Source organism: Triturus cristatus, chromosome 4_2 (assembly GCF_964204655.1).
Source record: "Triturus cristatus chromosome 4_2, aTriCri1.1, whole genome shotgun sequence".
Lineage (NCBI taxonomy): Eukaryota > Metazoa > Chordata > Amphibia > Caudata > Salamandridae > Triturus > Triturus cristatus.
Genome location: NC_140586.1, coordinates 426,225,325 through 426,247,425, shown reverse-complemented (window position 1 = coordinate 426,247,425; position 22,101 = coordinate 426,225,325). Strand labels below are relative to the sequence as shown.

General features: G+C 46.6%; 1 protein-coding gene across 2 annotated transcripts in view; it reads left to right on the top strand.

Annotated features, from left to right (window-relative positions):
• The window catches only part of LOC146834522 (noelin-3), a 607,486-nt gene that overhangs the window by 529,167 nt on the left and 56,218 nt on the right, over positions 1-22,101 (top strand). For both annotated transcript variants that reach the window (XM_085601914.1, XM_085601913.1), the window contains exon 4: positions 5,026-5,245. In XM_085601914.1, the coding sequence (XP_085458040.1) occupies positions 5,026-5,245 (220 nt within the window). The remainder of the gene's footprint in view (positions 1-5,025; positions 5,246-22,101) is intronic.

The window sequence follows — 22,101 nt, the reverse complement described above, 5'->3', positions numbered from 1 at the left end:
CTTCCGTGGAGAAAGAGTCCACGAATGGCGCACTCAGCTTGTGTCAGTCCGAAAAGTAAGCATGTAGAGTACGCAAAGTTCCTAAAGGCAGTACCTGGTCTGGAAAGTAAGTGAGTTCCTTTCAAAATCTGCAAGATCATCTGCCCCACTCTCCTTCCAATCAATGTATATTATAATCCTCTAGTTCTGGTGGTGACACCTGCTTAGTCACCTCACCGTGTCAGACTACTCAGTCAATTGGTCAGTTCATGTAGGATGATTGTCCTGAGACATAAAGAAGAAACATTTGATAGAAAGAGGTGGTGAAAGGCACATATTTTGTCAGGTCATCCAGCATACGTGAACTTCCAAACAATGATCCTTTAGAAGTAGGCACATGAACGTGTTCAAGAGGACAGTTTCCCATAGCAAATGTTCCCAAAGTGTCGACGTTTTTGCAGATAGTCTGTGTAAGTGAGTGAGAACTCTTCTAGTAAGACACAATTTTGCTTCACATTGTAAGTTTATTAAACTTTCCCCCTGAGTGTAAGGCAGCATGGAATATGGAAAAAGCAGGCATACAATAAAGTCAATTTAAAATGTGTAGAATATGAGATATTAGAGGTATACATTTCAGGAAAGAAAATCAGATATAATAGAAAAATACCATCATTTGACATTTGTAAGATTTTTTCCATGTGACTAGTGACAAGAAACTACTTACTATCAGTTCCACACCAATAATTAGTTCCTATTCAATACCCATATTAGACGATTGCCTTACCTAGTTATTAAGTCAAGGAGGTAGCACACGGTTTTCCCTAGCAAGCCTGGAAAAAGCCGCAATCTCACCAGATAAAAAACAGTGAAACACATGTTTGCCTAGAGAAAACCTTGCACAAAAACAAGGCAGAATAAATAAACCTTCTTTAAAGGTAAATGGTCCTTAATGAATGAAACATACCACCTGAACTTGTATATAAAATAAATCAACTAGGATATGTCCTAAAATTATTTAATAAATGTATGTGAGAACTTAAACTATTACATGTGAGGCTTGTTGAACGCTTTTTGATTAAGTAGGCTCTCACAAAATGAACGTAAAAAAGAAATGTGTGGGTACCTGTACACACTTTCTCAACTAATGTTGTCTACCTACACAGGAAGATAGGCTCAACCCATTATCTCTCATGGCCTAATTACATGTCTGGCGATGTTTGGACTGCCACAATTATGGTGGGGTGGCGTGGCGGTCTTTGGACCGCTACATTACAAACCTAGTGGTTGTACCACCCTGGAACTGCTGACAACGCCAGGGAACTGCTGTTTCCTGGAGGTGGCGTGGGCGGTCCAGAGGCATCCATATGTTTGATAGGGCCGCCGTGGTCCAGACAAGCATATTACGAGTTTCCTCTCCGCCAGGGTTTTCATGGCAGTTCCTCCTCATTGAAAACCCTGGCGGAGAAGAAACAAAGGGGCCATGCAAGGCCCCCATGTGCCTCAAGCCCTGTGGATGCACACAGGGGGGCACAACATGTGCCACCCCTGTGTGCATGCACAGAAGTTCCAGCACAGCATGGAATTTTCATTCCATGTTGTGCTGGAACAGTTTTTGTCATTCCCATTGGGGTGCCCATTTTATAGTTTGGAAACGCCAAAGGAACCGCCTGCTAATGACTGAAAATGTAATTATACAGTGGGTGGTTCTCACGTGAGTTTGGTGGTGCAGCAGCAGGACAGTCCCGCTGCACCATCAAAATCCTAATTGGGCCCTAAATGTGACATTTTTCTACATATTTGCCATTTACCTACATTATTGGCCACTGATTGTGGCATGCTCGGTTTTAGGGGGCTCATCTATGAGCCATTGTAACACTTTGCGCCTATGGTGCATCACTTTTTGTGACGCACCAGCAGCGTAGAAAATGCGTAATGTTACACCCTATTTTGGGTAGAGGAGTTGGCCTAATAGCTAGGGCACTCGACCTTCGACCTAAGGAACTGGGTACGAGTCCCAGTAATGACGCTGAACATCCTGTGATTCTGGGCAAATCACCCCGTGCCTAACAAAAAAATGAATGTGTGTCCTCATGTAACATAACTGGTGCTATGTAAGGCGCTCTGATACCCGATTGGATTTGGGTCAAGTTCGTGCTACATAAAACTCTGCAAAATAAAAAAATATTTACAAAGTGGCATATCTAGGCAGATGCATCACTTTTTAACCCCCTGCGCTACATTATATCTGCATCAGGTATAATGTATGCAGGGTGGGCATTCCCTCGCATCCTCGCAGATGTGGCACATTGAAATCTATAAGATTACAGTGCACCACTTTTATGAGGCCATTGTGTCAAATCCTTACGCCTGCCTCATGACAGGCGTAAGGGTGACGCAGTGCTATATTCATAGCCCTCCCCCTGCATTGCTGGAGTTGCATCACGCTTCCAACACAACTCCAGCAGTGCAATAGTTCTGTGCCGACAGATACGTCAGTATTACTGATGTATCTGTCATTCGTTGCCACATGATGGGTCATACAGTAAATACGACGCATCCATCATGTTGCAGGGAGGGTGCACTGAGAAGTGACACATCGCAGTTTTAAAGCAGCAATGTGGCACTTCTCATAAATAAGGCCCTAGGGGTCTAATCACAGCCTTAACACGTTCTGGCAAATGGAGAAATGGCCAAAGTAAAAAAGCAAATGTCCCTATATTATAAGAAATACAAAATAACTGTATACTAATAAGAATATTGCACGTTACCTCAGAGATTTGTGACCTTGTTTAGGAACTTGGCCTGCAGAGTTATGTCTCTAAAGGGTTTTGGAACTGATCTGTGACCTGGACAAACACAACAATGTACATCAGAGACACTTATTCCCAAATACATAGTCAAGACATGGGTAATACGTACTTTTATGGCATGGCAGCTTCCAAATAAATTACTAACATTTATTTGTTATCTTCCTGAGTACCACTTTTCTTTTCAGAATATACTAATAAAATGTAGACAAGGTGGAGATGATATTCTCGTTTATTTTCTCTCCCATAAGGCTTTTAGTCTTTTTGACGCAAAAGGTGTTGAGAACGGTTATCCGCCACTGTGATGTGGAGAAATCAGGCTGAACTTGTGACTCTGCACTGTATATACTGCACCCCATGGATTAGGTGTTTACTATATGTTGTATTACTGAGGGTTTTACCAGCAAACATGTAATGACACCCTATGAAAGAGAAGAGATGAAGAGCGCAAGAAAAATAGGTTGCCAGAAACAGGGATGTGGGACAGACTACTGAGCTCGTTGCACAGTCTCTGTGCCTGTGCTCGTCCTCATTGGGTGTGCGTAGAACAGATAGGGAACAGTTGTGGAACTGGATAAATACATTTAATATTTTCAATTATGTGCACTATAACTATAAGTTAATGCAGACGTTGGAAAGAATGCAGCGAAGAATCATGGGACAGCAGTTCAAATTGAAGAACCCTTGTTGGGGTCGGTAAAGGTCCCCACAATATGGGTGTAGTCACAGATTCCATCAACCCTCATAAGAGCTGGAAGATCCCCCAGCACAGTCTTGAGTGCTGATTCAACTTGCAGAGACACCAACAATGTGCCTTTTGCCACACTGTCCATACTTTGAAAGCTAACACAAACACAACTGTTGCCTGTTTCTGGAGAGGGGGGATGATTTCCAATCCCCCACACTTCCCAAGCGGTCTCCTAGTCTGTGATTGTTATCTTCTGCGAGTGGTCCTAAGGAGTCCAATTCTACCAATGAGGGCCATTAGAGGTGCACCAATTGAGTGACACTTTCATTGTGATATACAGGATATCGTTTAGAGCCATTTTGATTGTGCACCTATATCTGCAACACGATCCAAGCGCACAAGCAATATGAGGCCTTCTTGGAGAGATGTATGGCCTCATGCCAACATGGAAATTCCCAACTCGCATGGAACAACTGTAAATTAAAACCCATGGAATGGGTGCTGTGGACGCGCTATTCAAGTGTCTGTGGCCCATTGTAAACAGCAATGAACTGAGGTGCTATGGGTAGATTACATGTTCCCTGCTCTCATGGGATACTTCAATAACAATGCACCTGGTTGCACAATCTGGTGAATATAGAGTCAGTGAAATAGAAACTATGTATAAAAGAGAAGTTGAGGAATTATGGTGGGCATTACTACCAGAGGGAGAGGGAATATTTGGTTATCTCTGGATACAGAGAAGCTGTTAGTTGGCTCCTGAGATAGAAATGAAATGAAATGAAATGAAATGAAAATTTGACTTATAAAGCGCTACAGTTGCCCTGAGGCGTCCAGGCGCTGGAACAGATGGGGCCCTCTTGAGGTTACTAGCTAGGCATTAAACAGCAGGGTTTTTAGCTGTTTACGAAACGTGGTCGGGTTGGGGTTGTTTCTTAGCTGCAAAGGGAGTGAGTTCCAGAGTTTGGAAACGTTAAACGAGAAGGAGCGTCCTCCTGCTCTAACTCTGCGAGTTCTGCGCTGTAACAGATCTGATCCTGGTCTGCTTAGTGATCCCCTTGATTGGTAGAGCAGGCCAGATTAAGACGCTTCAAACAAAAACAACCTTACAGGGATTTCTTATTCTCTTCCTTGCCCCAAGCAAGTTTGCTGGGGTGAATTTAACATTCTGCCGGGCGGAGTGAGTGCGATATTCAAATGTCGCAGCGATAGTGAAGGAAGATTAATCAACTAAATAAGGTCTTGCACTGGAGGTTATACAAAGTAAATTGTTTCAGGAGAAATGTGAATTTTATATGGCTTTTTTTCCTTCTCTGCAAAGAAAGATATTAAAGTTTTAGATACATTGATATATTGGTGCCAGGTTACCTTACTGTGTGTATCAGTAAAAAGCAAATAAAATATCTCAGCATGGTGTCAGTCTTTACTGTGAAGACATATATACATATATATTAAATGCGACCAAGCTAGACATTTATAAAAAAGCATGTTATTGTCAAAAAGCTAGTGACCTTTGGGTGATGTATTGTGGAACTTCTTTGCCCTATGTAGGACCTCAAGGACAAGATGGATGAGCTTCTGCCATTGATCCCCGTCCTGGAGCAGTACAAAACCGATGCTAAGATAATAACCGAGTTCAAAGAGGAAATACGCAACCTATCTGCAGTCCTCACGGCCATTCAGGAGGAAATCGGGGCCTACGACTACGAGGAACTCCATCAGAGGGTGCTCGGTTTGGAAACCAGACTAAGGGACTGCATGAAAAAGCTAAGTAAGAAAGCTCCCTAGTAATACTTCATTGGCATTGATATTCTGTGAAAGGCCTGCCTACATAATAATTATTATGTATTTTTATAACGTATGTTGCTGGAAATTATGCAGACACATACCCTACAAAAATTAAACACTGATATTCACCCACGAGATAAAATAAACACAGTGATGCACAGGGATCGGCTATATGTCAAAAACCGTAGCTGTTCAATGTCCAGACAATGTATATTTGTTGGGTGTCTCTTTGATGTGAAGTTTACACGGGGTACCAGTGCCTGATATGGTTTTCAGGTCATTCATTCTGATTGTTCAATAAATGTACCGCCCTCTGGCTCCTCTTTTCTTTCTATTCTAATGCATGAGAACAAATTTCATAGACGATCAAAATAGATTGAATCAGTTCCTTGTGATGGATGTTTTACTTCTCAAATCTTTATTAAAAATAGCTCACTTGTTCAAGGCATGACTTGCTACCGTTGTCTCAGTTTTGTAATGACTAGTTCTTTCTCAGGATCTGTTTAGATCAGAGCCCAATTCCCTGACTTTTTCAGGATAGGCAAACTGAACTACGTTTAGAAGGGATCCCCGTTATTATTAGCCAGATTTTGATTAGCACATAATAATTCAATATATTCGTTTTTGTCGGCAAATGAATTAATTTCTTTTACTAACAGTGGGGGTTATATTCACAAGAACGTGTGATAACTACAGCAAGAGAAGCTTAACGCAACTCTCAACATCGTACCCTATGGCGGGACAACTACGCCGTGCCAACCAAGTATTCACAATGCGGTGGTAGCATGCGATAGTCATCAGATAACACGTCAAATGTCAGCGTTAAAATCAACGCCACGCCACAAAAATGCGAAACACGAATTCAAAAAAGTCATGCGATGAGGCCAATCGCGGTACAAAAATTTGCGAAAACCTGCCACAGGCCTGCAAATCACACGCGTCTGGTGGGAAAATGCACCATAAAAATCACAGAAACAACACACCAGAAACAAGCCAAAGCATGTAGCAACATGGATGCACCCTGGCCGAGCACAGAGGCCAACACGAACCCCACAACCCCCACAGACCACCAGCAAGGAACAACGGGGACGAGGACTGTCGAGGAGAAGAGGGAGAGGAAGATGGGGTGCAGTCCGCAGCAAAACCAGATCAGCGTCACGGAGATGACAGAACACTTCCATTAAATGACCCACAAGTAGACCACCTAGAAAGCAGTCGGAGTGCCAAGGAGGCCAATCGAGGAGGCCAAGAGGCGCTGGCATGATGTGAAAACCTAAACCATGCACAAACCTGCTGCCAACATGAAGGCTGCAACAGCGACAGTAGGTGGCAGTCCTGTGCCACAGGAGGAGCTGGAGGGAACCGAGGCCACAGTCATCAGTGTGGAGACGGTACAAGGAGTAGAGAGTACAGACACAGCTCCAGAGGACCTGACACAACATCAACAGGGTGAGGAACAACGAGGGACTTGGGGGACGGGTGGAGATGGGCACAATAAGGTGTAGCACACTGAAAACCCACAATTACCCAAGATCATGTCCCTGATCCCTGATCCCCTAGGGACACATGGCAGCACACACACATAGCAAGAACAGCACACCCACATTGATGACAACGTGGTACAATGCGCAAAGCCGACACTGCAGAACACAACTGGCTCCGTACATGCACAGAAACATGCCTACTACATCTGACAGAGCAGGAAACTGTGAAACGGAAATCTATGTGTGCGACCTTACATCCATCATGTAGTCCAAATATACACTGTCCCGCAGCAGTATTCAGCACCTCCTAAACGGTCACAATGTGGAGAAGTGTGGTTCAATGATTATAGCGGCAGACCCTGATGCAGAGGTCTAGCCCGGGACCAGGGTTCAATTCCCCGCCTCAGCGGGTCTTGGGCTCAAAAATTCCACGGACCTGATAATTCTCGCCTCGGTGCCTATTCCAATCATGGAGTCCCACCCTGCAACTCTGGGCAATAGCTTGCTTAATCTCCACAACGGACCCTACAATGCTAAGGATGCCTGGCCTCCACCTTGGGGGTGCCCAGGAGTGGACGCCTCACAGGGAAAGCATGGATGGGTTCCACAGCGGTATTCGTACAAGCGCCTTGAGACCCTTGCGGGTGAGTAGTGCGCTGTACAAGTATCAATTTACATTTACATTTACAATGTACATTATCATACAGACTGCATGTAAACCACAACAATCCGCCAACATACAAGTCAACACAATGTCAACATGCATCTCCCCTTCACATTGCAGAGGGGCACACAACACCTCCAGCAAAGCACAGAAGACAACACATCTGTGATGCCGGAGAGGACCACCACACCTTCGACACCGACACCCTACAACAGCTCATGGACATCCCACGCAACCCACCACCAGGAGCCGGGCAGCCAATCTACTTAGAGGAGAACACAGACCCTGCAACAGACCACACAGCAGGAAGCACCCGCAAGCACAGCTGGCTCATGACACTTCAGCCACCCACACATGGCACCCCAATGTCATGTGTCAGCACGCCAAGAGGAGGTGGCCGAACAGGTGTGGGTGGGGTCCGAACCCATGGAAGGTGGACTAGATCACATATATTGGTGTCTATTACCCTTCAAGGACCACCTACACTCCACAAAGAAGACCCACACTGCCATAGAGACACACGCAGATGCACATTCACAGTACAGAACCATGCCCAAGGGCACGCAAATCGCAGTCACACACCCACAATGGCTCTGCGTATGACGGCCCAGGCCACTCCCCTTACAAATTGAGTGGGTGATGACAAAGCTACATGTCCAAGCTCTAACCCGCTGCCTGCGGTGACATGTCTGCATCCATTGTACACAGCACAATGTAATGTCGTAGGGCCCAGGGCCCTCATGCATACAACAAGACTACAGGGACTCACGCAGATATTATGTTGAACTGGCTATGGGCACGTTCGCCCGGCCTCTTTATTGGCAGGGCCACATGCACAGTGATGCCTGTGATGGATGTGTGTGGTGAGTGTAAGCCAGCCCGCACAGAGTGCTTGGTGCTGGCAACCACCTGAACAGTCAACACCAGTGCAACGGAAACTGAATACACCTCCATTACAGAGGCAACTGCTGAGCAACATGGAGGGAGCAAGAGAAAGTCCAGAGGACACCCAACATGCAAACAGAAGTGGCTGTGAGTTGCAGTGCACTGAGGTTGGGACACTACAGCTGAGTACGCCTATGTTAAGAAAAAGTCTATGATTGTGTCCCTTTTAGATATTGCTGATGCAAATGCAGTGGGGTGTGTTAGACCTGCATCAACGTTTCAGGTCTCCCTCACTGCTTGAGGTGACATTGCAGCTCAACCTCTCCCCAGCACAAAACTCATTAAGTAACGGACGATGGTTTGCGGTGCAATGAGTCATTGGCACCTGGAGTGCCGAGCAGGGAATCAGTCTGATGATGGCATCCATGACAAGTGTGAGCAACTCTGTAAGTCTGTCAGGACCACCGTTTCAACTCTGGCAGATGGCAGTTGGAGGAGGTCCTGGCAGTGGCAGTATATGCCTCCTGCGGTGATGCGACGTCCGGGCCGGTCAGGACTCGATTTGATGTGTGAGCCCTGGTGGACCGCAATCGAGGCCGGAGGCAGCGGACAGCACAGGGCCACAGACACATGGCGTTGATGACCCTAAGGCCATCTCCTCAGAGGCCATCCAATATCTCAGAAGAAGGGGTACCGGACCTGACCAGCACAGAGTTAGTGGCTCTAGATGCACTGCGGCCGGCACAGGCACCCAGCCACAGGACGGTGACTTGCGGTGCAGTCAGATGGGCCATGCGACCTGAGCGGGTCCTCATCAATGTCCGAGGTGTATGTTGCAGAGGGTTGCGTGGAACAGTGGAAGGTGTCCTCCAGGGCATGATGCAGAGGGTGGAAGCTGTCCGGAAGCAGCAAATAGAGGGTTGGAATGCCACGGCCTTGTGAAGCCACAAAGTCAGTATCACCGCCCTGATGGTGATGACAACCTCAAGTCCATGGACTCAGTCGCCACCAAAGTCCAACCAGAAAGTGTCCATGGGTCTCGGGGAATAGACATAGTGTTGCCGGGGTTGAAATGGGATGCAGTCTGCGATGAGGCTTGTACAATGACATCGAGTCAGCCATAAATAAATCAAGGCTGAATTAAAAATTGTATGTGACTTTTTTGACTGAAGTGTAGGCCAGGGGCAGTGGTCAGCAAGGGCCCACAGCTACGTGTCATTGGGATGCTATACACATGGTTGCTGTCACCTTACCAAAGGGAGTACAGTGAAGTCGAATCTTCCTTTTTGTGCGTACATGGAAAATGTATGCTCAAGACTCCGTTCCAAATGTGTGACCTACTGGACCACAGTGTAGGCCGGAGGCAGCGGTCAGCAGTGGCCCCCACCCACCTGTCGTTGGCTCGCGATGCACAGAGTTAGTGACACCAGGGCAGTTGTCGGTAGTGTTCGATCACCTCCGTAACTTTGATCCTATTCCCTCTGGACTGCAACGTGTCATCCTCTTACACCTCTCCTTGTGTGCGATGATATGAATCCTGCCTTTGAATAATCGATGTTCATTTCCAATTCTGTGACCTACTCATGCGCAGCATAGGCCGAGGGCGCTAGTCCGCTTAGGCCCACAGACACATGTGGTTGTAATGCTATGCACAGACTTGGTGGCACCACATCGAAGGGAGTACTGACATGAACTCTGCCTTAAATAATGTTCACTGCCATGGAATAATCAAGACTCAGTTCCAAATGTGTGACCTACTTGACCGTGGTGTAGCCCGGAGGAAGCAGTGCATCAACGAGAAAGGACTAAAGAGGGCCTGTGTCGTGGAGGCCGTGATGGTTTGAGGTGGCTGCCAGGGTCACGGGCCTTGGGCTTGGAGCTTGCACTGGCACGTGGTGGGCCCTCCTTGACACAGGCCGGTGTCGGAAGGTGATTATTTCAGCCTGCCTGCGCAGGGGGGGCCTGACGGGTTCGGGGTCCAGCGGGCTGGGGTACGGCAGGAACACAGGATCACAGGCAACTCTGCTCACAAGGACAGCGTCGGCCTCATGGCATGGTGAGAAGCTCCGCCCTGGCAGAGATGTTGGGCTTTCCAGAAGAGGACCACGCCCAGGGCTACATGCTTTTCATTCACACCCCTACGCTGGCCTGGCGTACGCCGGGCCATCCCACTCTGCTCACGCTTACAGGGGGAACGTAACAGGCAACATTTCTGTGAACTCCCCCACTGGCTGGGGTGACATGGTTGCGTCCACTGTCCACTACAATCCATACATCAGAGGTGTATGTCGCCATGGATATGGGTGTGTTCTGCATACTGTGGTCTGTCCAGCACATCTCTGCCACGCTTGGCATTGTGTACTTTCCTAACCACGGTTCTCCTGCATCCTTCACACATGCCTGGTTGCCACCTCTCCCCACATTTGGCTATTTTGTGGCTGGGGTGCCATGCCATTGATGGCACAGGTTACCATTGTGAGTTGTTCTGGTGTGTGGGCATGTTGTTTTGCATGTTGGTTGTGATTTGGTGACATGTGCATTTCCAGAGTTGTGAGTTGCATGGTTGTGGAGTTGAGGTGAGTGGGATGTTCATTTGGAACTTATTAAGGGGCTGTGTATTTCCCTTCGTGCCATCCTGGGAACGCTGGTTGCTGATGGTCTGTCAGAGGATGGAGGTATCATGCACACTGGCTGGCTATTTGGAGGCGACATTGGTAGAGGTTCCATGGTGTTCGGATGTTGCTTGCACACTGATGTGAGACGTGTGCTTTCTGTTGCGGGGATTGTGTGCTGTGTCACCAGGGGGCACAGGTAGGACATGTGTGCTGTGGGTTGCCCCCAACATGTGCGTGCATCCAGCTATGGCGTATGGTCCTTGCTTGGTCTCCAGCGGATCCTGTTGGACGTTTAGGGACTGGGGTACCAGGCTGATGGTGATGTCCAGGACAGGTGTGAGTGACTTGGATGTGGCTGGCTGTGAGACTCCTCTGACTCTAATTGGTGTTGGTTGGGGGGTACCAGGGGCCAACAGGTGCAGCAGAGCCAGTAGCTAGCTTTGTGTGGGGTTGGATGTTGGTTGTCTTCTGTTTTGGTGCCGTCTGCCTGTTGGACAATGTTGGTCAGGATGCATACGATGGTTGTCCTTTTGAGCCTGTAGTGGGCAATGACATTGTCAGGTGTTGGCTCTGTGAGGCTGGTGCATTTCCTGGGGGTCTGCTGTCTTTGTCTGCGCTGCCTCTGTGGTGGTATGTGGGGGGGTTCCGGGTGGGTGTTGGGGTCCTGGGGTGGTGTCGGTGGGTGTTGTGGCCCTCTTGGGTGTCCGTACTCATGGGCGGTTGCTCGTGGGTACCTATTTTTCTCTGTGGCTCTGGGCTGTCCTCCCTTGTCTGGTGCAGGTTGTGGTCCGACTTTGCACCAGGTCAGAGCAGGTGTTAATTTCCTGGTGCTAACGCGCCTTATCGCATGTTTTGTGTTCTTATCGCAGATCTGGCGGGTCGTTGAGAATGTTGCGGAGTGATATTGTCGCGGCTTTTTGCTCGGGAACGCCTACTCTGCATCTCATTAGCGATAGGTGCCGGGGTCATCCGTGGCGATGTTTGTTGCGGATGCTAACGCCGGAAAAGTGGTACTGTAGGCTGTTTGCACCGGCTTGTGAATGGGGCGTTACATTCATAACGACTTTGGCTGCGCTAAAGTGCCGTTAAATCGGAGATAGCTCCTTTTAGAATATGGTGCTAGGTGGTCACAAAAGTGTTTTAAGTGAGAAACTGTTATTTTTGACAATTCACGTGGTTAAAAATGGAACAAACATGTACATTTCTCTCCAATAATTCAGTTATTCACAACAATAAGAGCTCATTTATGTGCTTTCTTCTGTTTAAGCTTTAGACCTTTTATTTATGAAATGTGCCAGCATAATGTTGCACTTATTTGTATCCTCCTTGGGAATCTGGGTATTTCAGAAATGTGTACAAATAGGGTTCCCACTGGGAACCCTGTTTAAATGTGATTTCACTGGTTAGGCGAGTGGACAACCACGTCTTCAATTATTTATTTAATACAAATTGCATGTTTGACAGGACTGCATGTGTCATTTTGTACAGAACATATATAACTTACAACATGGGGTTGGGGCTCAGGAATGCCTCATATAATATGTTTGCCTATTATAAATGATCCAGTTAGAAATTCGGGATGTGTCTCACTAACCATAAATTTAAATATAAAATGCAGAATCATAAATACACAAATATATGTGACAATTATATAGCCACTTCCCTCCAGCAAAGAGTTAGATTTGAAAAACAGCAAAAACAATTGACAGCTGGGTCCAAATTTTGCTTATTTAACAATAAAATTCTATTTTGAGCACGTGAAATAAAAGTGATGAATCCATTCATGTAGCAGCGTCTCCTTGCGATCAGAACAATTTTCTCTCCCATTTTTCAAATAGGGAGCCAACACTTAGGGGTCGATTCCGATTTCGGCCAGAAGGGCTCCGAATGATGGTCAGAGCCCTTCCGACCGAATCGGAACGTGTCGGACGGATTCCTTTCTGACCGAGCCATTCCGATGGGCTCGGTCAGAAAGGAATCCGACTCGGATTTCCAGATGGCTGATGACAGGCTCAAAGAGCCTGTCCGCCATCCGGAAATCCCTCAGTACTCCCCCAGTCGCCTCTTTACGACCGAGGGAGTACGATGGCAGTTTTTCAATGCCTTTTCGTGATGGTCTTTCCGGCACGAAAAGGCAGTCGGAAACTGTCTTTGGGGACCCCCAGTAGGGCCCACATGGGTGCGAGGTTCCCGAATGGCGGCCTGGGGGCACCTATGGTGCCCCTCTGTGGATCCCTGCACATGGTGGCAGTCACCTTGGGGTGCCGGCCACAGGGTACAGGGATGAACTGCACCCCTGCTTTTCACAATGCAAGCATGCATTCCGCTTGGAATGCATGCTTGCATTGTGAAGTATACGAGTGCGACCGAACCCTGTTCGGTTGCATCGTACTTGCAGAGCCATAACCGACGACAGCAGGTCGGTCGGTTACTGCTCCTGACCGATGTCGGACGGACCTGAGTCCGTCCGACATCGGAATCGGCCACTTAATTGGTAATTTGCTGCCTCAATCAAATTTTCATTCCTCCTTAATGTTTGTGGTTTAAAAAATATCAAGGCTTGATTTGTACTTAATGAGTTTTGAAGACAGTTTTTCTCGGTAATCATTGTTTGTGAATGGATGCAAAATAACTTGATGTCTTTAAATTGTTCACCTTATATATCACTCAAGAAAGTGAATGGAAGTATAACAAAGAGAGTTTTGCCTAAAAATTGATCCAATTAGTAAACCAGTCACCACTCATAATAGCAAATTGTTAAACAGACTGATTGGACAAATCGTTCATGTTCTATTATAGAACTTTGGATCTTGGGGCAACTTGTTACACTCATTGTTACGTCGGTATCTTACTTCTGTCACAGAATGCACTTTACCCATTTGTTAAACCAACACTAGATCCTTAAACCTTTGTGCTAACTGCACCTCAATATGTGTCATTGAGGGTCTACACCTGGTAGGACAACTCACTAAAGTTATTGTAAAATTAGGGTAGCGTTTGAAATATGTAGCAATGTTTTATTTCATTTGTAAGGTATTCCTAATTTTGATAGCTATTTCTTTAGATATGATAAAGGAGCAGTAGAACATGAATATACGAATTTCAGAATAATTTCCGTTTCAATGGAATTAACCAGTGGTTTCAAAGATGATCATTTAGAGACCTCAATACTAAAGTAAATAAATGTTACCCCTCATGTCGACCTAGTTTGTAAAAGGTTTATAGAACAAGGAAGGCATACTTCTAACTTGCACTTTTTTCATCAGTTTCTAACCCATGTTTGCAACAACTTTGAGATCTCTTTTCACTTATTTTTTGATAGATTCCAATTTCATCTCACATTCTTAATATACTAGCATCTGTTGTGAATCTAAAACCCATCAACCCTACACTATTATGTAAAACTCATTAGAGTCACTGAGGTTAGGGATGGTTCTCCAGGATTTACCCTCAATGTTACCAAAGGCAGTAGTTGTTTCCTCATGTTCCACAGGTGAAGACTAACTAATTAGTTGAGTCGTTTGGCGTATTTGCCCACCTCAATAGATAAATGGATAAAAAAAAAGAATTGTTTGCAACAATGACACTAAATCAGGGAAACCTACACTTAATTTTCCTATTACATTTATTGCCAACAGTTACAGGTGTACTTAAGCATTGCAAAACAAAACACACATTCCACGTAGTTATGCATTCTATAAATAAGCAGTGCTGATGGATTGCTTATGTCCTTTTTTACCAGTAATGACTCTCGCAGCAATAATAATCACAGCAATGGCCCTGGGAAATCTAGTGCTGAAAAAAGATTCAGTCTTCAACTGGAATGATCTGCTTATTGGTCGGACGTTTGGACGAACGAATGGACTAAAAATAGAGTTGAGCAAATATAAAGTGGAGTCTTTCCTTGGCTCAGAGCTGTTCTCGACACCAGAAACCATTAATGAGGGCACAATACAGGTGCGGCCTGTGCAGGTAAGAGAGGTAGGGCAGGGTGGGGGGGCTTCTACAGAAGGCGACAAGGAAAAATGAACTATTTATTTAATTTTCCCTCTGCGTCGTCTGTCGAATGTAGATTTGCAACATAATGCCCCATCTGCCACATAATCTGCAGATTATAACCCAAAAACATTTTGTTTTTAGCTCAAGCGGTTCAAAAGATTGGAAAAATGCTGTGACATGTGCTGTCGCGCAGTGGAAGGCACTGTAAATCAGAGGTTTGATCCCTCTCAAAATGGTTTCCGACCCGGCCACAGCACTGAGTCAGAACTTCTGGCCGTGACTGAACATCTGTGGATGGCCTTAGACGCGGGACAGATGTCTGCACTGATCCTTTTGGATCTCAGTGCCACGTTTGACACGGTGTCCCATGTCATTCTGCTGGATCGTTTATCTAAGGCTGCAGTCACTGGTTTAGCTCTTAGGTGGCTATTGGCCAAGGGGTCCCACAAGGCTCGTCCTTGAGCCCCCTGCTCTTTAATCTTTATGTTCAACCTTTGGCGGATGTTGCCAGGAGCAGAGGGCTGACCATGGTCTATTATGACGACGGCACTCAGTTGGTGGTGGCTCTCTCGAGTGACCCCGAGCAGGACGCCAGGAAATTTCAGGGCGACTTCTCGGTGATCACCGAGTGGATGACCGTCAACTGCCTTCAACTGAATACCAACAAGTCAGAGGTGTTGTTGGTGGGAGGGAACCATGACTGCAGGAGTGAACTGTGGTGGCCTGTGAGCCTAGGCATGGCACCTACCCCTAAGCCTGTAGTGAAGAACCTGGGGGTTTGGATGGACAACTCACTTAATTTTCAGATTCAGACGAAAAAGGTGGCAGGAACTTGTTTCGGTCTGTTGCGCGGGCTCAAATCTATTCTGGCCTTCTTTGATGCTACGACTAGGCAGATCATTATTCAGGCCCTGATTTTGTCGAGGCTTGATTATGCTTGCTCGCTGTATTTGGGAGCGAATAAATCCAAAATTCAGCAGCTACAGAGAGTCCAGAATGCGGCCGCAAGATCTCTTCTGGGCTTGCACAGAACCTGTTCAGTGACTAGTGCTATTCGTCACCTTCACTAGTTGCCTGTTGATTGAGTTTAAGGCATTGTGTATTGCCTTTAAAATTCTGAAACTGGCACCCCCCCAAATTCTGTCTGATCTTCTTCTACCTTATACTCCTACACGATCAGTTCAATCCATGGGACAATGTTTGGTAGTGATCCCCCGGGTGAGAAAAGTCCGTGCAGGTGGGCGCTCTTTCCGTAATAGAGCTGCCATTTTGTGGAACTCTCTGCCGGCCCACATTCAGGTGCTTACTAATTATCTCCACTTTAGGAAAGCTATTAAGACATTTTTGTTCCCTTCCCTGTAGGCCTTCAGCATTTTGTGCGTACTGCTTTTTTGTTGCTTTGCGCCGGAACGCCTCTTAGCTGAGGCAGCTGTTGCGCTTCATAAAACATTTTAACATAACATAACTTTGCAAAGCTGGACTGGAAACCTTTCTGTTGCTTATTGCTATATTTGGGTATTAAACTGGTCCAAAAGAGGTGCAACTAACGTCCAGATATTGTTGCCAAGTTTAAAAATTAGAAAAAAATGAAGTAATGCTATTAAAAAAATGTGCTGCATTATGCTGCTGAATTTGTGTTTTTTTGCCGAATGATTTACTCAACCCTAACGCATAATGTGGCCCTTTCCTGCCGCATAATTCAAAGCTTTGTGAACCTGCACACTGAGCTTCCATACCCCATTTCATTGGCCTGTGCATATCTGCCACTCCCAAATTACATGGAGGGGCGCTGTGTGAAATGCAATATTCTTTGACCTTCTGTTCTTGATGAATCCGTTATGATGCAAGGAGAAAGAATGGCTAAGAGATTTTGCCATCTGCAACACAAGTAGTAAAATAAATGTGTAGCTACAACCCCCTTCTTTGAGACCCAAAGACATCTGGGGCCCACTATATACCTTTTTATTACACACTGCTTAAGTTGATGATGTTGAACCATCAATCTCTCCAAACTAAACCCAAACATCAGAGTAAGCACGCTATGCCTGTTATATATGTGCTGCCAGTACAAAGATCAAACGGTATCTTGCTATTTAGGGCCTTTTGCACTCGCTCTCATGGGCTTGGACTGCACTCTGTGGGCCCGATTCACAGAACTAACTTAAGACAAAATCCTAAACTTACTACCATTTTGGTATTCACAGAAGGCAGTTACTCATTTTGGTATTCACAGAAGGCACTTACTCATTTCGGTATTCACAGAAGTTAGGATTCCTAACTTTAGGACTCCTAAATGCCTTCTGTGAATACCGAAAGCCTTAAAATTAGGATTTTTCTCAGTTTAGTAGTAGTATAGTTAGGACTCCTAACTTTAGGACTCCTAAATGCCTTCTGTGAATACTGAAAGTCTTAAAATTAGGATTTTTCTCAATTTAGTAGTAGTAAAGTTAGGACTCCTAACTTTAGGACTCCTAAATGCCTTCTGAGAAAACCAAAAGCCTTAAAATTAGGATTTTTCTCAGTTTAGTAGTAGTAAAGTTAGGAGTCCTAACTTTAGGACTCCTAAACTGAGAAAAATCCTAATTTTAAGACTTTCGGTATTCACAGAAGGCATTTAGGAGTCCTAAAGCTAGGACTCCTAACTTCTGTGAATACCGTAGTGAGTAAGTGTCTTCTGTGAATACCAAAATGAGTAAGTGCCTTCTGTGAATACGAAAATGGTAGTAAGTTTAGGATTTTGTCTTAAGTTAGTTCTGTGAATCGGGCCCACTGTATTTCCCTGTAACATTGTGAAATGTGTGCAGATTTATGCAGATGCATTGAAAGCCTGTCGCGGTTCTTGACCCACCCACGCAATTGAGGTACGATTTTTATGGAGAGACCTGGGGGAACACTGGGTGGGAGGAAATTTGTGGATCCATGCAGATTCCAGAACTTTCCGATACAGAAATATGAGAAAAAAGTGATTTTTTAAACTAAATTTGAGGTTTGCAGAGGATTCTGGGTAGGAGAATGTTTGGGGACCCACGCAAGCCATACCTCGCTGGACTTCCACGGGTGTCTAGTTTCCAGAAATGTGTGGGTTTGGTAGGTTTCCCTGGATGACCGACGAGCCCAGGGCAAAAAACTCATGGGACCCCCCTTGCAAAACCAGGTTGGTTTGTCATAGGTAATTTTGATGTTGCCTCAATAGTTTTTGGGCCCTTACCTGTCGCGGGTCCTTGACCCACCCACGCGAGTGAGGTACCATTTTTATTGGGAGTCCTGGGGGAATGCTGGCTGGGAGGAAATTTGTGGATCCATGCAGATTCCAGATCTTTCCCACAAAGAAATTTGAGAAAAAAGTGATTTTTTCAGCGAAGTTTGAGGTTTGCAGGGGAATCTGGGTAGGAGAATGTTGGGGGACCCATGCAAGTCATACCGCACTGGATTCCCCCGGGTGTCTTATTTCCAGAAATGTGTGGGTTTGGTAGGTTTCCCTAGATGGCCGCTGAGCCCCGGGCCAAAAACTCATGAGACCCCCCTTGCAAAACCAGGTTGGTTTGTCATAGGTAATTTTGATGTCGCCTCAATAGGTTTTGGGCCCTTGCCTGTCGCGGGTCCTCGACCCACCCATGCAAGTGAGGTACCATTTTTATCGGGAGACCTGGGGGAACGCTGGGTGAGAGGAAATTTGTGGATCCACGCAGATTCCAGAACTTTCCCACACGGAAATTTTAGAAAAAGGTGATTTTTTCAGCCAAATTTGAGGTTTGCAGGGGATTCTGGGTAGGACAATGTTGGGGGACCCACGCAAGCCATACCTCGCTGGACTCCACGGGTTGTCTAGTTTACATAACTGTGTGGGTTTGGTAGGTTTTCCTAGATGGCCGCCGAGCCCCGGGCCAAAAACTCATGGGACCCCCCTTGCAAAACCTGGTTGGTTTGTGATAGGTAACTTTAATGTCGCATCAATCGGTTTTGGGCCCTTCCCTGCCACGGGTACTTGGCCCACCCATACAAGTGAGGTACCATTTCTATTGGGATACTTGGAGAAATGTTGGGGGGGTTGGAAATTTGTTGTTACTTTCTGCAGCGTGAAAATATGAGCACAATAATGCAAGGAAAATGTCACAGTCACATTTTGAGGTTTGCAGGACAATGTGGGTAAGATAACTTGCTGGGATCCACAAGAGAAATATCACCATGTACTCCCATGGGTGTTTAGTTTACGACAAAATCTTCAGTCAGATTACTGCACAGCCATCTATTCCTCAAGCACACACACATACTGGTTGGATTTGGCACGAGGGCGAGTGATGGTTCAGTATATAAAATTTTATTAACAAGAAATTTCACAAAAATGAAATGCACTGTCAATAAATAAAAGGACAAAAAACTGAACCAGTGACTCGCAGCTTGTGAGCTGTAAAGCCACATCAAGGCACAAACCGCTTTACAGGCCATTCACACACCTTTCATACATGATACACACCAGACCATTCACACCACCAGGCACAAAACCAACACATTACAACATTCACAAAAAGGGACAAGGTACACCCTGGTTGACAAAAACTGAAAATAATTTTTTTTCTACTCAACCACCTATTCCTCAAGCACACATACATACTGGTTGGAGTTGGCACGAGGGTGAGTGATGGTTCAGTATATATAGTTGTATTAACCAGAGATTTCACAAAAATGAAATGCACTGTTAATAATTGAAAGGATGAGAAACTGAACCATTGATTTGCAGCTTGTGAGCTGTAAAGCCACATCAAGGCACCAACCGCTTTACAGGCCATTCATACACCTTTCATACGTGTGACACATACAAAACCATTCACACCGACAGCCGCAGGCCCAGCACATTACAACACTCACACCAGCAGATAGCGCCATTCAAGGGACCATCACTTTCACATGCCCACATTCCTGACACAGCACCCGACCAGCTCACGGATGGCTTGGAGTGACATTTGGCTCGCAGTGTGTGTAGTGACCAGCAGCTAGTTGCTACTCACACACCGCCAGCCAATTGCAAGTCCACGTACACCGCCAGCTGAGTGCCAGTCCACACACACCGCCAGCCAAGCGCCAGTCCATGCATACCACTAGCCCAGTCCAAACACACCGTCAGCCAAGCGCCAGTCCACGCACACCGCCAGCCAAGCACCAATAACACACCGCCAGCCAAGCGCCAGTCCATGCACACCGCCAGTCAAGCGCCAGTGCACGCACACCGCCAGCCAAGCACCAGTCCACGCACACCACCAGCCAAGCACCAGTCCACACACACTGCCAGCCAAGCGCCAGTCCATGCACACCACCAGCCCAGTCCCAGTCCAAACACACCGCCAGCCAAGCGCCAGTCCACACACACCACCAGCCAAGCACCAGTCCACGCACACCACCATCCAAGCGCCAGTCCATGCACACCACCAGTCAAGCGCCAGTCCACGCACACCTCCAGCCAAGCCCAAGTCCACGCACACCACCAGCCAAGCGCCAGTCCAAACACACCACCAGCCAAGTGCCAGTCCAAACACACCACCAGCCAAATGCCGGTCCACGCCCACCGCCTGCCAAGCGCCAATCCAAACACAACGCCAGCCAAGTGCCAGTCCACGCACACTGCCAGCCAAGCACCAGTCCACGCACACCGCCATCCAAGCGCCAGTCCACGCACACCGCCAGCCAAGTGCCAGTCCATGCACACAGCCAGCCAAGCGCCAGTCCACGCACACCACCAGCCAAGCGCCAGTCCACGCACACCGCCAGCCAAGCGCCAGTCCACGCAACCACCAGCCAAGCACCAGTCCAAACACACCGCCAGCCAAGTCCCAGTCCAAAAACACCGCTATCCAAGCACCAGTCCACGCACACCGCCAGTTAAGCGCCAGTCCACGCACACCGCCAGCCAAACTCCAGTCCACGCACACAGCCAGCCAAGCGCCAGTCCACGCACATCGCCAGCCAAGCGCCAGTCCACGCACACCACCAGCCAAGCGCCAGTCCAAACACACTGCCAGCCAAGTGCCAGTCCAAACACACCGCCAGCCAAGCGCCAGTCCACGCCCACTGCCTGCCAAGCGCCAATCCAAACACACCACCAGCCAAGTGCCAGTCCACGCACACTGCCAGCTAAGCACCACTCCACGCACACCGCCATCACATTTAGGATTTTTTTATACAAATAAGAAAACACAAACAAATTGCAAATAGATACAAATCTACTAACACAAAGTCTGAAACTAAATAACAAAAAATATTAAAAAATAGAGGCTAGGCAGTTCACTTTATCACTCATGGATGTTCCCGAAAATTATTTTGCGTGTGGTACATTCTAAAACAAGCAGGCACACACAGCCCAGGGTTAGAAGGACACTCAGGGCCGTACATACGAGTCTCCTTCCGCGTATCTCTTCGCCAACAGACTCTACATCTCCTACTGGGAAAGTCTTTTGAGGGTGTGGGAGGAATGTGATCAGGAAAGTGGTGATCTTTCAATCTAGCCACATCCTCCACCACTCCAACTCTAGGAACACTTGCCTGTTCCACTAATACAAGGCTGCCTATTACAGACTCCTGAAACTTAGCAAAAGTCATCTTTGACTCAGGACAAGAATCCTTGAATACAACAAAACCATTAAAGGTTGCCAAGTGGAAAAGAAGGATAGCCAACTTCTTATACCAAATGTAAGCCTTACGAAGAGCAGCGTAAGGTTCTAACCTCTGATCTACTCTGTCAGCACCACCCATGTGCCTATTATAGTTTAAAATGCATACAGGTTTGCGTGCTTCAGCAACCTGACCCCAAACAGTCACAGGTGAAGTGCTTTCATAATGGATGGTAGTCAGCATGTAGTCATCGCTCCTGTCTGAAAACTTCACAGCTAGAAGTTCCTCACAACGCAATGCACTGCACTGTCCCCACACAAGCTTTTGACAAACTAGTTCTTTCGGGAAACCTTTACTATTAGAGCAGATTGTGCCACAAACAACAGTGTCCACTTTGGCCAATTGCGTGAACAACTGCACACCAGTGTAGAAGTTATCTACATATAAATGGTGACCTTTGTTAAAAAGTCCTCTACCAAGTTCCCACACAATTTTCTCAGTCGCTCCAAAAGTGGACGGACAACCAGGGGGGTTAATCCTGGATTCCTCACCAGTGTACACCCTGAAATTAGAAACATATCCAGCCCTA